The sequence below is a fragment of the Petaurus breviceps genome, unplaced genomic scaffold, assembly GCF_028583685.1.
Source record: "Petaurus breviceps papuanus isolate PSGF00001 unplaced genomic scaffold, PetGlider_PUasm1.0 131, whole genome shotgun sequence".
Lineage (NCBI taxonomy): Eukaryota > Metazoa > Chordata > Mammalia > Diprotodontia > Petauridae > Petaurus > Petaurus breviceps.
In genome coordinates this window covers 490,613-505,071 of record NW_027185674.1, presented here as the reverse complement: position 1 = coordinate 505,071, position 14,459 = coordinate 490,613, and the positions used below count along the sequence as shown (strand labels likewise).

Here is a 14,459-nt window from a genome sequence, read left to right as displayed (position 1 = left end):
TGTGTGTGTGTGTGTGTGTGTGTGTGTGTGTGTGTGTGTGTGTGTGTAACACTGCTGTATCTGAAGCAGTTGGTTGAAGTCATTATGGGAAATAAAAACCAATGAAAAGAATCCCAACATCCCAAACCTAGAATCAGTCTACTTAGGGTATGCTGGGTAGTATAAGTGTGAATTCTAGCCAAGTAGGGGAGGGGAAATGGGGAAAAGAAATGGATTTTTTGCTGTTTGTTAGAGATCAAGGAAAGACCCTTTTTCACATTATTGCCTTGGCAACTAAAATTTAAACTTACATTGTGAGTTAGTGCCTAAGTGACTTGGATCTAGGGAAAATTTATTAGGATAGGGACTCAGCCCCAATATCTTTGGGAAGAAGAGAAGGATCTGGGAGTACAGAGGAAAAAATACTGTATTATTAGTTTGAACAACCCATTCTCAAACATTTTTGGTCCCAGAATCCCTTTACATTCTTTTTTTTTAACATTTCCATATTAGTCATGTTGCAAAAGAAAACATAGACCAAAAACCCTCAAGAAAAATGAAGTTAAAAAAAAGTATGCTTCAATCTGTATTCAGACATCATCAGTTCTTTCTCTGGGAATGGATAGCATTTTTCCTCCGAGTCCTTCAGAGTTCTCTTGGATCATTGTATTGCTGAGAACAGCTGGCCCTTCATATTCTTAAAAGTCATTGAGGACCCCAAAAGAGTCTTCGTTTCTGTAGTCTATTTGTTATTGTCGTTCAGTTGTGCAATCATGTCTGACTGTTAGCAAAGATGCTGGAGTGGTTGGCCATTTCTTTCTCCAGTGTATTTCCATTTTATGGAAGAGAAACTGGAATAAATAGGGGTTAAATGGCTTGCCCAGGGTCATACAGCTAGTAAGTGTCTGAGGTCACATTTGAACTCAGATCTTCCTGACTCCAAACCCAGTGCTCTATCCAGTGCACTGTGAGTTGGCTTTATGTGGGCTATAGCTATTGATGTTCATTGTTTATCTCTGGGCCTCAGTTTCCTCATCAGAAAAAGCAGAGAGGGAAGATTGGACCAGATGACCTCTAATATTCCTTCCAGCTCTAGCTCTTGGATCTTATGTCCAAGAGAACAACTGCTTCATGGAGTTGGCATTTCAGGAAGTGTAGTACAATGGACAGAACCAAAAGCCCTGGGTTGATGACCCAGCTATAACCACTTATTAACATGTAACTAAGTCACTTCACTTCTAAACCTCACTTTCCCTGTCTATCAGAAGGGAATAATATTACCTTGAACTACCCGGCTCATGGAGTTGTTGTGAGGCAAGTGCTTTGTAAATCTTCAAAACTATATAAGATAGTCAGCTATTATTATTTAACTTTAGAGTCTGGGATCTGTCCACTAAAGCCCTGGATTTCTGGAAGGAAAAAGGTTCTCCATAACATGGACAGATCCCAGCCATTTAGAAACTAACTCACAATGTCAGTTTAAATTTTAGTTGCCAAAACAAAAATGTCAGAAAGGATCTTCCCTTGATCTCTAACAGCAAAAAGCCCACTTCTTCTCTTCCCCATTTCCCCTTCCCTACTTGGTTAGAATTCACACTTAGACTACCCAGCACACCCTAAATAGACTGATTCTCAGTTTGGGATGCTGGGATCCTTTCCCTTGGCTTTTACATCCCATTTGCTTTTATCCACAAGCCCTGCTCTCCTTCTGGATTGGGGGTAGAGAGAAAAGTACTAGAATGAGAGGGTTGGGTTGGTTTTATTTCCTCCAGAACAAAGGCTTGCTCCCCTCCTCTCCCTCCTACCCTCCAGAGGAGGGCACTGAAACTAGTGGAAGAGCAAGGATTACAAAATGGTGCCCACAGCATGCTCAGTGTCCTAAGACTTCATCAGGTATAGGTAAAAGGCTAAAAATGGGGTTTGATTTCCTATCATTTTGTTTATATCAGGCGTAAAACACCCCCTTCCCTCCCCAACAAGTGATTTTAAGACACCTTTGCATGGTTCATACAGATACCTTCAAGTCATCTAAAAAATTAGCTAGGGGCGGCTAGGTGGCACAGTAAATAGAGCACTGGCCCTGGAGTCAGGAGGACCTGAGTTCAAATGTGGCCTCAGACACTTAACATTTACTAGCCATGTGACCTTGGGCAAGTCACTTAACCCCAGTTGCCCTTCCACAAAGTAACAACAACAAAAAAAATTAGCTGAAGCTTTCTCCCCATGAGAATGTTATTGAGCAACTAGCCCCAGTGCCTCCATCCAGGCACATTCCCGAGATGCTAGGCCAGACTTGGGACTCAAGACTTTAGACTCTCCAGGGACTCAGACTTCAGCAGCTTCCTCTCCTTCTTTGGTAACTACAAGCAATCATCATCATCATAACAACAACTAATATTTCTATAGTACTGATAATGTGCCCGGCACTGTGCTAAGTACTTTACAATTACTATCTCACTGAATCTTCACAACAGCTCTGGGAGGTAAAAGCTATTATTATGCCCATTTTATAGATGAGGGAACTGGGGCAAACAGGTTATGTGACTTGCCCAAAGTCACTCCGCTGGTGGGAAAACTGGATTTGAACTCCAGATTTCCCAGGCCAGTGTTCTTTCTACTTTTCCCCCTAGCTGCCACCCCACCCCTTTCCAAGAAGCTTTCTTGGACTCTTTGCAAGTCACATTTTAGCAGTTTCCCTGGCCCTGGGCATACTCAGTTGTTTCTGAGATGGGCCTTCTCTGCATACTGCTAATACTAATCTAGCTAAGGTTGAAGGCTGAAGGAAAGGGGACCACAGAGATATAGTGAAAAAAACAGACAGCTGTTCAAAGGACTTAAATTCAAATTCTGACTCTGCCACTTAGAGTCTTTGTGATGCTAAGCCATCACTTCATCTCTCTGGGCCTCATTTTCCCCACCTGTAAAATAAGCTGTTGTATCAGAAGATCTCTAAAATCTGTTCCAGCTCTCCTAAATCCATTTATGTTTGGCAAGAAGAACAGCCCGAGGAGCTGAGATTATTGCTTCTCTGTTGATGATTTCTAAATGGTGATGTCATCTTCTTTCATATTTTTGTCCCAAAGTTTCTACTTTTGTAAAATGGGAGCTGTTAAAGACTAAGGTTGGTGACGTGGGTGTGGATCCTGCCCAAGAAGCTCCTGCAATTTTAGTGCTGAGGTGGATAGGGAAGACAGAAAAAGATAAAAGTATAAAGTCCGACCAAGAGCCAACCCTCTATCCTCACCAGCATCCAACAATTCTTCAGTACTACCCATTTTACAAAAGTAGAAACTGAGGGATAGAAAAGTAAAATAAGCCAACACCTAAATTTAGACATTGTTAATAGAGAAACCATGAACTGTTCCAAACTTCATGGAGTAGGTGGATTTGGTTACAAAAAAGCCTGTACTTTCTGTACTTTCCAAGGTAGGGGAGGCAGCAAGCACAGCCTAAGATTCTCAGGACCTCTAAGCTACTTTAGTTTAATGCATCGTTCCTGCCAGAGGGGCCCTTATTAAAATGGAGCTGTTCCCCCAGAAGATGTAACACATTAAACCCCTATGGTACATTGACCAAGTATGACCTTGGAAAGTAGAGACCTGAGGGGGCTGAGAGAAGGAATCAAGGGGTACTTAGTGAAGAGAGGGAGGAGGGAAAAGTCCTGAGCCAGTAATGTTTCTGGATACATGGGCTGCCTAATGCAAAGAGTCTGGGTTGAGGCATGAGGCCGTTAACAAAGAAGCAGGAGACGTGGCTTAACAGGGCAGAGAATGGAAAAGAGCTGCTCTGAAACCCACTTGGTCTGCTTAAGGAGCCAGCTAGGGGCAGGCCCTGAATGTGGCCTTGTATGGGCTGGACTAGATGACCTTGAGGGTTCTTTCCACAGCTAAGATTGCACATGATTTTTAAGCCATGAAACAAATGGCTCAAGAGCCCTGAGAACAGGTCTGTAAGTTCTCAAGATTCTTCAGGAGAAAGCTGCCCGGAAGATGTCTGTGAAATGTCATTGCCTCAGAGGGAGATGTCACTTCTGATGAAAGTAAACAGCAGGGTGAGGCAGGGAAGTCTGGAAGGTCAGAGGAAGAGCTATGAAATTTAGATGCCTCAACACACAGAGGAATGAAATAGACCCATAGAAACCCAGAAAAAAAAAAAAAACAGTTCATACCATCTAGTCTCCTCGATCGGCTGCCACGTGGGAGAAGAGAGGGGCAGCCTGTGAGAAAGTGGGATTGGCATTCCCAGTGAGCAAGCTGGTCCAGTCTTGCTGGAAATGTAATGAAAAAACAGATTCAGGAACGGAGCACAAGTGTTGGGCTGGTTTTAGGGCCTGGGTTTTTCTGTTGATAGTTTTATTAGAGGCAATTCTGAGTAGGGAGCTAAGAAAGTTGGGAAGTCCTCTGGGAACTTTACACCCATTCTCCTTATTCATCAAGATGAATATCCAGTTGAACTTAGGGCCCTTTCCTCTTTCAGGCTGGTGAATAAAAATCCATCAAGTTGGAAGTAGAAAACTGTACCACAGAATAGTGCCATCCTCTGACATCCTTCTGCTGGAACACTAGGTTTACCAGTTTTAGAGAGAAAAGAGGGAGTAATGATATCGTGGAAAGAATGTTGGATTTAAAGTTAGAGGACCTGGGTTCAAATCATGCTACTTACTACTTGACTATACAACCTCTCTGGGCCCCAGTCTGTCTTCTATAGAATTAGACGACGTGGTCCCTTCCATGGGCCACAGCCCACAGAGATGGGTTCCTGACACTTGGTCACCAGAGAGCCAAAGGTATACATCTGGTGAACACCTTTAGGGCAGACACCCTCATATGTAAACTTAGTACCTAGGACAGTGCCTGGTGTGTGTTTACTGATTAGATTGTTGATCAGTCAGAATATTTTAGGTTGACAAGCTGTATTCAAGTTGTAAGCTATAGGGCATGGTAAAGGGTTCAACACAGACCCCTCCAAAGGGAATAATGGGAAGAGCTTGAAGGCAGGGGCTCTAGGAAGAGATAAGGGGCAATGAGTCAATAAAAGGGGTGGGAGAATAGCTCTGTTTGTGATAGTAGGATGCATTCTGGGGCTCCTCTGAGTCAACATAAGATAAAATTTCCTAACAATTCAAGCTGTAAAAAAAAGGGGAATGGGCTACCTTGGTTAGGTAATGAACTCCTCATCACTGGAGATCTCCAAGTAGAAATTGGACTATCATTTGTCAAGGATGTTAAATATAAGATTCACAGGTAGATGTTGAACTAGATAATCCCCAGTTTGGAGATTTGAAATGTCAAAGCAAATCCAAATGGGAACAGAGAAATGGTAAGAGTCAACTGTAGTTATGCAGTAGTACAGGATAGGGGCCTGTGTCCTGATCCCATGAGGTTATATGCAGTTGATTTTATCAAGAGCACTGTGGCAAATGATTCCCTATCAGCCTTAGAGAGTGTGTGCTTCCCTAAGCCCCTGACTATAAGAGGGAGCCCTAGGGAGCAGAGAGCAGGCGACGGAGCTCTATATTTCTCACAGATCAATGTGTACAAGGCACTGAGCTGTAAAAGCTACAAAAGAATAAGGTGTGGAGCCTGATCTCCATAAGCTTGGAGGTTGGTTGGAGGCGCATGATGAACACATATGAAGACAACTCACGGTGCAAAGCAAGATGTCTTGAGTTAGCATTTATGGAAGCATCCTGTTGAGAATGAAGGAGGGGACAGTTCTCCTGTGCTCCACCCTGGATAGACCACATCTGGGGTACTGAGTCCAGTTCTTGGCACAGAATTAAGGAAGGATATTGGAACATATTCGGAGGAAAGCAAGTACAGGGAGTCCAGGGAGGGGACGGGAGAATGTGTCCTACAAGGATGGGAGTGTTTAGCCTGGAGAAGAGCTGACTGATGGAAAACCCCAGATCGGTCCAAGTATTGGAAGGGCTGTCAGGGAGAGGAATTGGACTCATTGTGGGTGACCCCTGTTGGTTGTACTAAAAGCAAGTGGTACAAAGAGACAGATCTAGGCAAGACGTAAAGAAATGCTCCCTGGTAGTTAGAGCTGTCCCAAAGTCAAAGAGGCTAAATGAGGAGGGGGTGTTTTCCCTTCCACTAAAGGCCTTTAAAGAGGCTGAATGATCACTTGTAGGATGTGTTGTAGAAGGAATTCCTGACTGGATAGGGTCTGGACTGGGAGGCCTCAGAAGTCCCTTTACATCCTAAGATTCTATGATTCCAGGTATCAAACAAGTGATGCATAGGAGTGGAAGGATGGGGGGAGGCAGTATGGGAATCATGGATTAGGTGGTTCTTGGGTTAAACCAGGAGCTAGGAAGGCATTCCAGGGAGTGCAGTTGTGTTGTCAAAGATGGAGAGTGTATGAAGTGTGTTCAGTGGACAGTCAGCATTTATTAAGCACCCACTGTGTGCCAGGCACTGTGCTGAGTACTGGGGATGCAAAAAAAAGAAAAGTAGCCCCTCCCCGATCCCTTCTTCTCAGAGAGCTCCCAGAGTAACGGAGGAGATAACATTGTAACACATAGAGATACACCGGATAAACTGGGGCAACATCAGAGAAGGAGAACCCTAAGACTGAGGAATTCTGGGAAGGGCAGCTTGTGGGAGGCACACAAGAGACTCGAAGGGAACCAGGGCTAAGATTTGATGATCTCTGCCCAAGAAATGTTAATAACCAAATGAGGAACATACAAGCACACTTTCACGAAGAATAGGGTATTTTATCCCAAGGAAAGGGAGGAAGGCGTCTCCGGGTTTCGTTTGTTTGGTTGGTTTTTTAATGCATAATATTGTCTTTCAGTGGTATGCGGATGAGTGATGTGCCCTCCGTCCTGTCTGCTGGGCATGTGGCTCTGGACTGGCTTGTGACACTGTTACTTTCCTGGGTTACCTGTTACCAATAGCATCTCTGAAGCATCTCCCTTTTCTGTAGCTTTGATTTCAGTCATTTCCCTGCCTCTGTTTGCAGCCAAGCAGGCAGGAGTGGGAAGTGAAGGAGGTTTTAAGTTTCTCTCCTTTTGAACTGAGTCAGCAAAATTCAACAATTTGAAAAACATTTCTTTCTCATTTCCTGGTACATGCAAGGTGCTGGGCTCATTGTCTCTGGGGACACATAGATTAAAAGCAAGATGAAATAAAACAAAAACAAAACACCAATGTCTGCAAACAAGGACTTTACAATTCACTGGGGGGGGGGCAGCACAGAACGGGGGGAAGAGGGGAGAGGAGTATAAGATGTATGCAAAAATTAGTGTGATACAAGGTGAAATGGGACTGGGATAAAAGAGAAATTGAGACAAAGGTCTCCGGGAAAATCTTCCAAGGAAGAAATTACTTTTATCTGGAGGAATAGTGAGGTAAGAAATCAGGGAGAGCTTTCTGGAGGATTTGGCCTTGAAAGGATTTCAACAGGTCGAAAAGGAAGAATGCCCTAGGCATGGAGTATCACTCATGAGTACACAACCGTGGAAAAGAGGAGGGCGATTTGAGGAACAGCTGGTAGTCCTCTGTACATACGTGCATCTGAGACACCTCTCACAGCTCTGTCTCCTAGAAAGAGTGTGTGAAGCCAAACAGGGTGAGTCTGGAAAAATGTATGACAGGTACTGGTACGATACAGAAATGGAAAGGAAGTCAAATTGTGAAGGGCCTCAAATGCCAGGATAAGGAGGCTGTATTTTATCCAGTAGGCAATGGGGAGTCATGGAAAGTTTTTGAGTAGGGGAGTGACAGGTCAGACCTAGGCCTTAGGAATATAATTATTTCAGTTATGAGGAAGACGATTAGAGAAGGGGAGCTATGAGAGACAGAGAAACCAATTAGGAACATGAGGAAGGCCTGAATTATGGCTTTTCTCAGTTGAGAGGCAGAATCAGCAGGAATTGAAACACTTAATTACCTTCCCTGCCAAGAACAATGCTTAAAGAATTAAATCAGCTCTGGTTAGGCTGATGATTCCCATTCCCAAGACAGAAGTCGATGGGAAAGCACAGCAGCTTCCTAGCTTCTCCTGATTCGGGGCCTTCCCAGTGTGGCTTTGTTAACAGGTTAGAGCAGAGAGGGCCCGGAGTTGTCTGCCAGGGGATGGAGGTTCTAGCCTGACTGTCAACAATTAGCTGTTGCCAGCTACTGCTTTGTTTAGTCAAAGTCCCCACTCAGCCTCAGTTCACTTACCTGTCAAATGAGGGAATTAGATTAGATGGTCTTTCCCAACTCTCTCATCCAGATTTTTAAAATTATTTTATTATTAGGTCTAATGAATGTTTAGTAAAATCGTTGAAGTGTGCATTGCATGAAATGAACCCTGGACTTGGAATCAAAATTCTTGGTGTGGTTTTGATGTGTACTAACCAGGTGCAAGTTTTAGTTTCCTCATCATTGATTCAAGTATCAATGGGATGATACTTGAACTATGTACCTCAAAGGATTGTTTTAAAGAATTGTAAGACCCTTATTTATTAAGTGTCTACCATGTGCAAAGATAGGTGCTGGGGATACAACATAGGCCTGCCCTCATGGAGCTTATTCTCTAAAGGGAGTAAAGGTGTACACATCTCCATGGCACAAGGGGGAGGAAGATGGGCACAAAGCAGACACTCAGACAAATGCTATGAGACACCTGAGGAAGACGAGAATGCTGGCTCTTTGAGTTTGAGGACTTGGGTTCAAAACCTACCCCTGATACTCACTGCCAACATGCCCTTGGGCAAGACTCAGGCCTGAGTTTTCTCACCTGTAAATGGAGGGGGTTGAATATAACAGTCCTTCTACCTCAAAATTTCTGGTCAACTGGATATTCACTGGGATGGGGAAGGTAGGAGGGTGGAGCAGTAGGTTTGAATCCAGGAAGGCTGCATGGTCACTCAAGTTGAGCCTTGAAAAAGGAGGGACATCAAGGTGTGTGTGTGTGTGTGTGTGTGTGTGTAGGACATTGGAGGCATTGGGATTAATGGGGATTAGTCCATTCTAGGTATGAGATGTATAGATATATATATATTCGCTGTAGAACGCTGAAGATTGATAATGAAGAAGGTTGGAGTGGAGTCAGCCTAAGAAGGGCCTTCCAAACTGGGATCATCAGTTTTATTTTATTTTGTAGACAATGAAGAGCCACTAAAGGTTCCTGACTAGAGGAAATATATGAATATGTAAATGGGAATCAGTATGGCAGAAGAGAAAGAACTGTATTTGGAGTCATGGGATCAGGTTTCAGATCCATGGTCCTTTGCAAATCACTTACCTTCCCTGGACTCCATGGGGGGATTGAACTGGCTTACTACTAAGATTGCTTCTAGCTCTGTATCCTAATTAACAATGACAACAAAAATGTAGCGTGGGTCCCAGGTGACTCTGAAACCCTTCATTACCCCAAGCGTGGGATGGGGTATATTGGGTTGTCGCTGAGTTGTTTTTAGTTGTATCCAACTCTTCATGACCCCATTTTGGGTTTTCTTGACAAGATACTGGATTGGTTTGCCATTTCCTTCTCCCACTTATTTGACAGATGAGTAAACTTAGGCAGAGTTCAGTGACTTTTCCAGGGTCACACACCTAGTAAGTATCTGAGGCCAGATTTGAACTCAGGAAGATAAATCTTCCTGGCTCTAGGCCCCAAATTCTATGCACTACAGTGCCACCTACCTGCTTGTATATTGGATAATCATAGCTAATGAAAATATAGTTCAAGCCCCCATCCAGTGATTCTCTACTAACAGATCAGGTGTAATCCATAAATGAAATAACAAAATACTTAAAGGGGACAAAAAAACCCAAGTTAATAATGGATAATTGAGCAATAGACTCATCTTCAGTTCTCTAATGCACAAAGAGGAACAGTCTTTTCGCAGACTCTGGATACTCTCCAGTGAGATTGTGTTGTGGCCATGACACTTCTCAAACCTCTGTGTCCCAGAAACCTGCTGGGTCTTAACTGCTTCTTGGCTCTCCCAGATGGGGCTCCCGTGGCATGGTCCCAAAGGGTCCCTTGCCTTTGCCACCCTCCTTTGCCTTCAGAGCCATCATCTGTCGAAACTCCATCCTCTTCCATCATCATCTGTATCTGAATCCACTTGCTACTTCTCCGCTAGTCATGTGGAGCTCTCATTGGCCCCCGATGCTGTTGCTTCCTCTCTAGGTGGGACAGGGAGAGTGTTATCCCTCTCTTGAGGTTGGCCTAGGCCAATGTGCTTGTGTGCTAATCAATACCTTTTCAGCCCTTTTGTTAGAAAGGCCACACCATACCTGACTGACACAGAAGACTCACTCATGCAGTTGTCAAGACCTGTCAAGGCTTGTTAAGACCTATCATGGCTGTCAAGATCTTTTCTTTTTATTGACTCATGGGTTATTTCAGTGAATTTCTTACATCTCCCATCATGCCCCTGGCAGTTATCCACACAGTCCATGTAAATTGCCTTAATATTTCAATGTCTGTCAAAGTGACACTTGAGGGGGGAAGGTACAATTGGTGACTTTGGCTTTTTGCTCCTGTCTTTGTCCCCCTCATATTGTTTTTGCCATTGTTATTACTTGTTATTTTTCAAAGAACCTCTAGAAGATATTGTTCCAATATTCCCATGTAAATGCATTTGAAAGTCAAACAGAAATGATTTTTGAAAATTATTTGCCTTTTGTATCTTCCCCATGCTCCTTATTTCCTACCCTTAATCTTAGAGAATTAAGAGCTGGCTCCTGTTTTACTTGATTATTTCTCTTGGTTTATTTCTCATAATGGTGCTGCTGCTCATTCCATCTGAGTGGGAGTGGGCTGACAAAGTTAAAGGCAAAAGAACTCATCAGAGATGGTCTCTATGCCACTTCTGCCCAGCTATCAGTATTTATTTTAGTAGATCTGTGCAAGGTTATATTAACACAGTGGTTATTCAATAAAATGCTGCCTTGTCCTGTTTCCTTCCTTTGTCCTGACTACATAATCACTCCTTCCTGGTGTATGTGCTTTCTCCCTGATCCCACGGGGTTTATTGGCCCCAGGACAGCTGCTCGTGTTTTAGAAGCTATGACCTTTGCTGCTATTTTATAGATTTAGGTTTGTCCAGGTAGCCTTCCACAAGGCTTTTCCCTTCTGGCTCCTATATCTCCCATTTGAGAAGTGGCCACCGGGGGGTGATATTGGTGACTTCATTGTTGCTCGATGGACTGAACAGCCGGAGACTGTAACTTACTGCAGAAGCAATGAGTGCTGTGTGCTCAGCCCAAGTGTATCATGGAAAGGTCTTTGTTCTGGGTTGCTGAGCAGAGAATGTCTTGTTTGTTACAGTTACAACAGAATTTTCTCAAGTTGGTGGATAAAACCCTGGGTCTGGAGTCAGAAAAAAAAAGCCCAAAAACTGAGTTTAAATACAGCCTCATAAACTTACTAGCTGTCTGATCTTGGGCAGGTCACCTAAGCTCTGCCTACCTCAGTTTTTCCTCTCTGTTAAATAGGGATAATAATAACACCTACTTCCCAGGGTTGTTATGAGGATAAAATGAGATAATATTTGTAATGTGCTTTGCAAAAATTAAAATATTATGCAAATACTATTAATAATAATAATTTGGCAAATATATTTATACCATCTAAATAGAAAAGCTCGCAAAAGACATAAATCTAACTAGATCTCAGTCTAGAGGAAATAATTTCTTCAGGCATTCAAATGTTTGCAAAAGAAGGGAGGTGGGAAAACGTGTAGGAGAAAAAAAGTGCAGCTCCTTTGACTTCTGTCTGCAGTGAGTTACTTTTTATCCCCTTTCTGAGGAGCAGGGCTGATATGTGTGAGTTTGAAGAGCATAACTAATGAATTTCCAAAAGGTCAGGGCTGATGGTTCCCACCTACCGCTTTGCTCATGTTAACCTTCAGAGAACAGGAATTAACATAAAAGGCTTGCCATTTGATAGTCTTATCAAACCAATCAATCTTTCCTTTCTTCCAGGAGAAGAGCTGTGAACAGGCATCTGAGTTAGCCAGACTGCCTGCTCTATACCAGAAAGCCCACTAGTGGGCAGTGTTTGAACCTCCTCAACGGATCAAATAACATTTGGGCTGATGAACAAAAGACATGCGAGTGGGAAGGTGTCAGAAGCCAGAGTGTGGAAATTTACCCAAGGTTGCTACTCCGGGGAGGTTCAGTCTGAAAGATGCTGCAGTTAGGAGGAGAGTCTTGGATCTAATTGGAAATGGAATTGGGAGCCAAGCAGAGAGCAGCAAGTAGGAAGAGGTGAGAGAGGGTGCTGCCCAAGCTGCTCTCATCTGAAGCTGTGGAAAGGAGTCTGAATGTCCCAGGATTTGCCTAGCATTTGGTCATTGAGCTCAGCTACAGCCTAGGCTTCTCCAGCATTCTCCACTGATGCCATTCTTCCTGCTTTGAATTTGAACACTTGGGTGGAAGCCCCAAGAGTTGGCTGTGCCAGTCAATGCCTTGAATTTTCTGGGCATGGAAAGAAGCCACTGAGTAGCCGAAGGCTGAATTACCACTAAACTTTTGAAAACCTAAAGTCCTAAGGCATCACCAAAATAGTCCCCAAATTGCAGAGCAGAGGACCCTCTCCACTGGAACGCTTAATTTGTAACTAACAAAGGATTTAAAAAGAGACTCTTTCCGAAGCTCTTACTTCAAGGACGGGAGTTTAAGAGACCCCCAGCTAAATTATGGTAAGTTTTCTAGATGGATGTTCATCTTTACAAATACATTGGTACTTTCCACCAAGGTGCTCTATTTCAAAGAAGTTTGAACCACTTAGACACAGAGATTGCTGAGAGTGAGGAAAAGTCTTCTTCTTGACCTTATTTGAAACTATCTTCCCTGACCCCAGTGAGTAGCACACATACCCCTGTTGTGTCTGGGCATTGGGAGGTCAATAAGTCACTGGGACAGAACCTTCCTCCAGATGCTTGACTTAACGGGATGAGCAGTGTTAGTGGAGACTCTGGCTTGAGTTTGGTCTCTCCCTCTCCCTCCTCTCTCACACAGGTAGCCCCACAGCACTGAGCTGATGATGGCTGAGAAGGGTGACTGCATTGCCAATATGTATGGCTATGACCTTGGCGGGCGCTTTGTCGACTTTCGACCCCTGGGATTTGGCGTCAATGGCCTAGTGCTTTCGGCCACAGACAGCCAGGCCTGCCGGAAGGTGGCGGTGAAGAAGATTGCCATGAGCGATGCCCAGAGCATGAAGCACGCTCTACGGGAAATTAAGATCATCCGCCGCCTGGACCATGACAACATTGTGAAGGTGTATGAGGTCCTAGGACCCAAGGGGGCTGACCTCCAGGGAGAACTTTTTAAGTTTAACATGGCCTACATTGTCCAGGAGTATATGGAGACAGACTTAGCTCGCTTGCTGGAGCAGGGCACACTGGCTGAGGAACATGCCAAACTGTTCATGTACCAGCTGCTTCGTGGGCTCAAGTACATCCACTCTGCCAATGTGCTACACAGGGACCTGAAGCCGGCCAACATCTTCATCAGCACAGAAGATCTCGTGCTGAAGATCGGAGACTTCGGCTTGGCGAGGATTGTGGATCAGCATTATTCTCACAAGGTACCTCTGGCTGGGGTTGCAACTGGGGCTGAGAGGGCCTACGGGGAGGGGTGGGGCATGGCATGGGAATATTCAGAGGTGCCAGGGAGGATTTCTTGAGTACTTCATGTCCGTGTCATTCATTCAGCCAACTCTTGACTCTTCGGAGGATTGGCAGAGATTGGCTTCAGCCTTTGTTAGAAGGGAGCGCTGTATTTCCAAGGCAAGGGATCTGGGTTCTGGTTTTTGTTCTGCTAATAGCTCATTGTGTGACTTCAGACAGATCACCCCCCTCTCTGGGAAAGGAGGATGTGAGTGAGAGAGTTTCTGAGCTCCTCTCTGGCTCTAACACGCTATGATGCTAAAATTGTGGTGCTTATCTCTTTCATCGGGGAAAAAACATTGGGGACCCTTAAAGCATGGAGCCTCTGAAGTCATGCCAGATACCATATCAAGAGAGCAGGCTGTTCTTGACCAAAGGGGATCTCAAGAGATCATTGGTCCAGGCAGCCTGAACAATATAAAACAGATGGCTCTGTGTTCTTAACTTTGGTCTTAGAAGGCAGGATAATTAGGACTTGGACTTGGAGTCAGTAGACATGCAATCAAGTCTTGATTATACCACCAACTAGTGAAATGACCTTGGACAAGTCGCTTTCTGGGTATCAGTTTCCTCATCTATAAAGTGAAGGGATTAGATAAGACCAGGGTTTCTTGACCTTTTTGTATGTCATGACAGTCTAGTGAAGCCTATAGACCTCTTATCAGAATAATGTGTTTAAATGCTTAGGATAAAATATGTGGGATTACAAAGCGAAACACAGTTATCAAAATATATAAGCCCTGGGGGCGGCCAGGTAGCACAGCAAGTAAGAGCACCGGCTCCAGTGTTGAGAACACCTGGAGATCGAATCCCGGGCTCAGACACTTAGCACCCACCCAGAAACACCTGGCCG

The 14,459-nt window shown here is 44.2% G+C and overlaps 1 protein-coding gene across 7 annotated transcripts in view; it reads left to right on the top strand.

Moving 5' to 3' along the window:
* Positions 1-14,459, top strand: part of MAPK4 (mitogen-activated protein kinase 4) — a 241,106-nt gene that overhangs the window by 155,061 nt on the left and 71,586 nt on the right. For 5 of the 7 annotated variants that reach the window (XM_069104190.1, XM_069104199.1, XM_069104213.1 and 2 more), the window contains 2 exons: positions 11,916-12,634; positions 12,954-13,524. The exons of the other annotated variants lie outside the window; for them this stretch is intronic. In XM_069104190.1, the coding sequence (XP_068960291.1) occupies positions 12,976-13,524 (549 nt within the window). In that variant the 5' untranslated portion in view covers positions 11,916-12,634; positions 12,954-12,975. The remainder of the gene's footprint in view (positions 1-11,915; positions 12,635-12,953; positions 13,525-14,459) is intronic. 7 annotated transcript variants of the gene reach the window in all.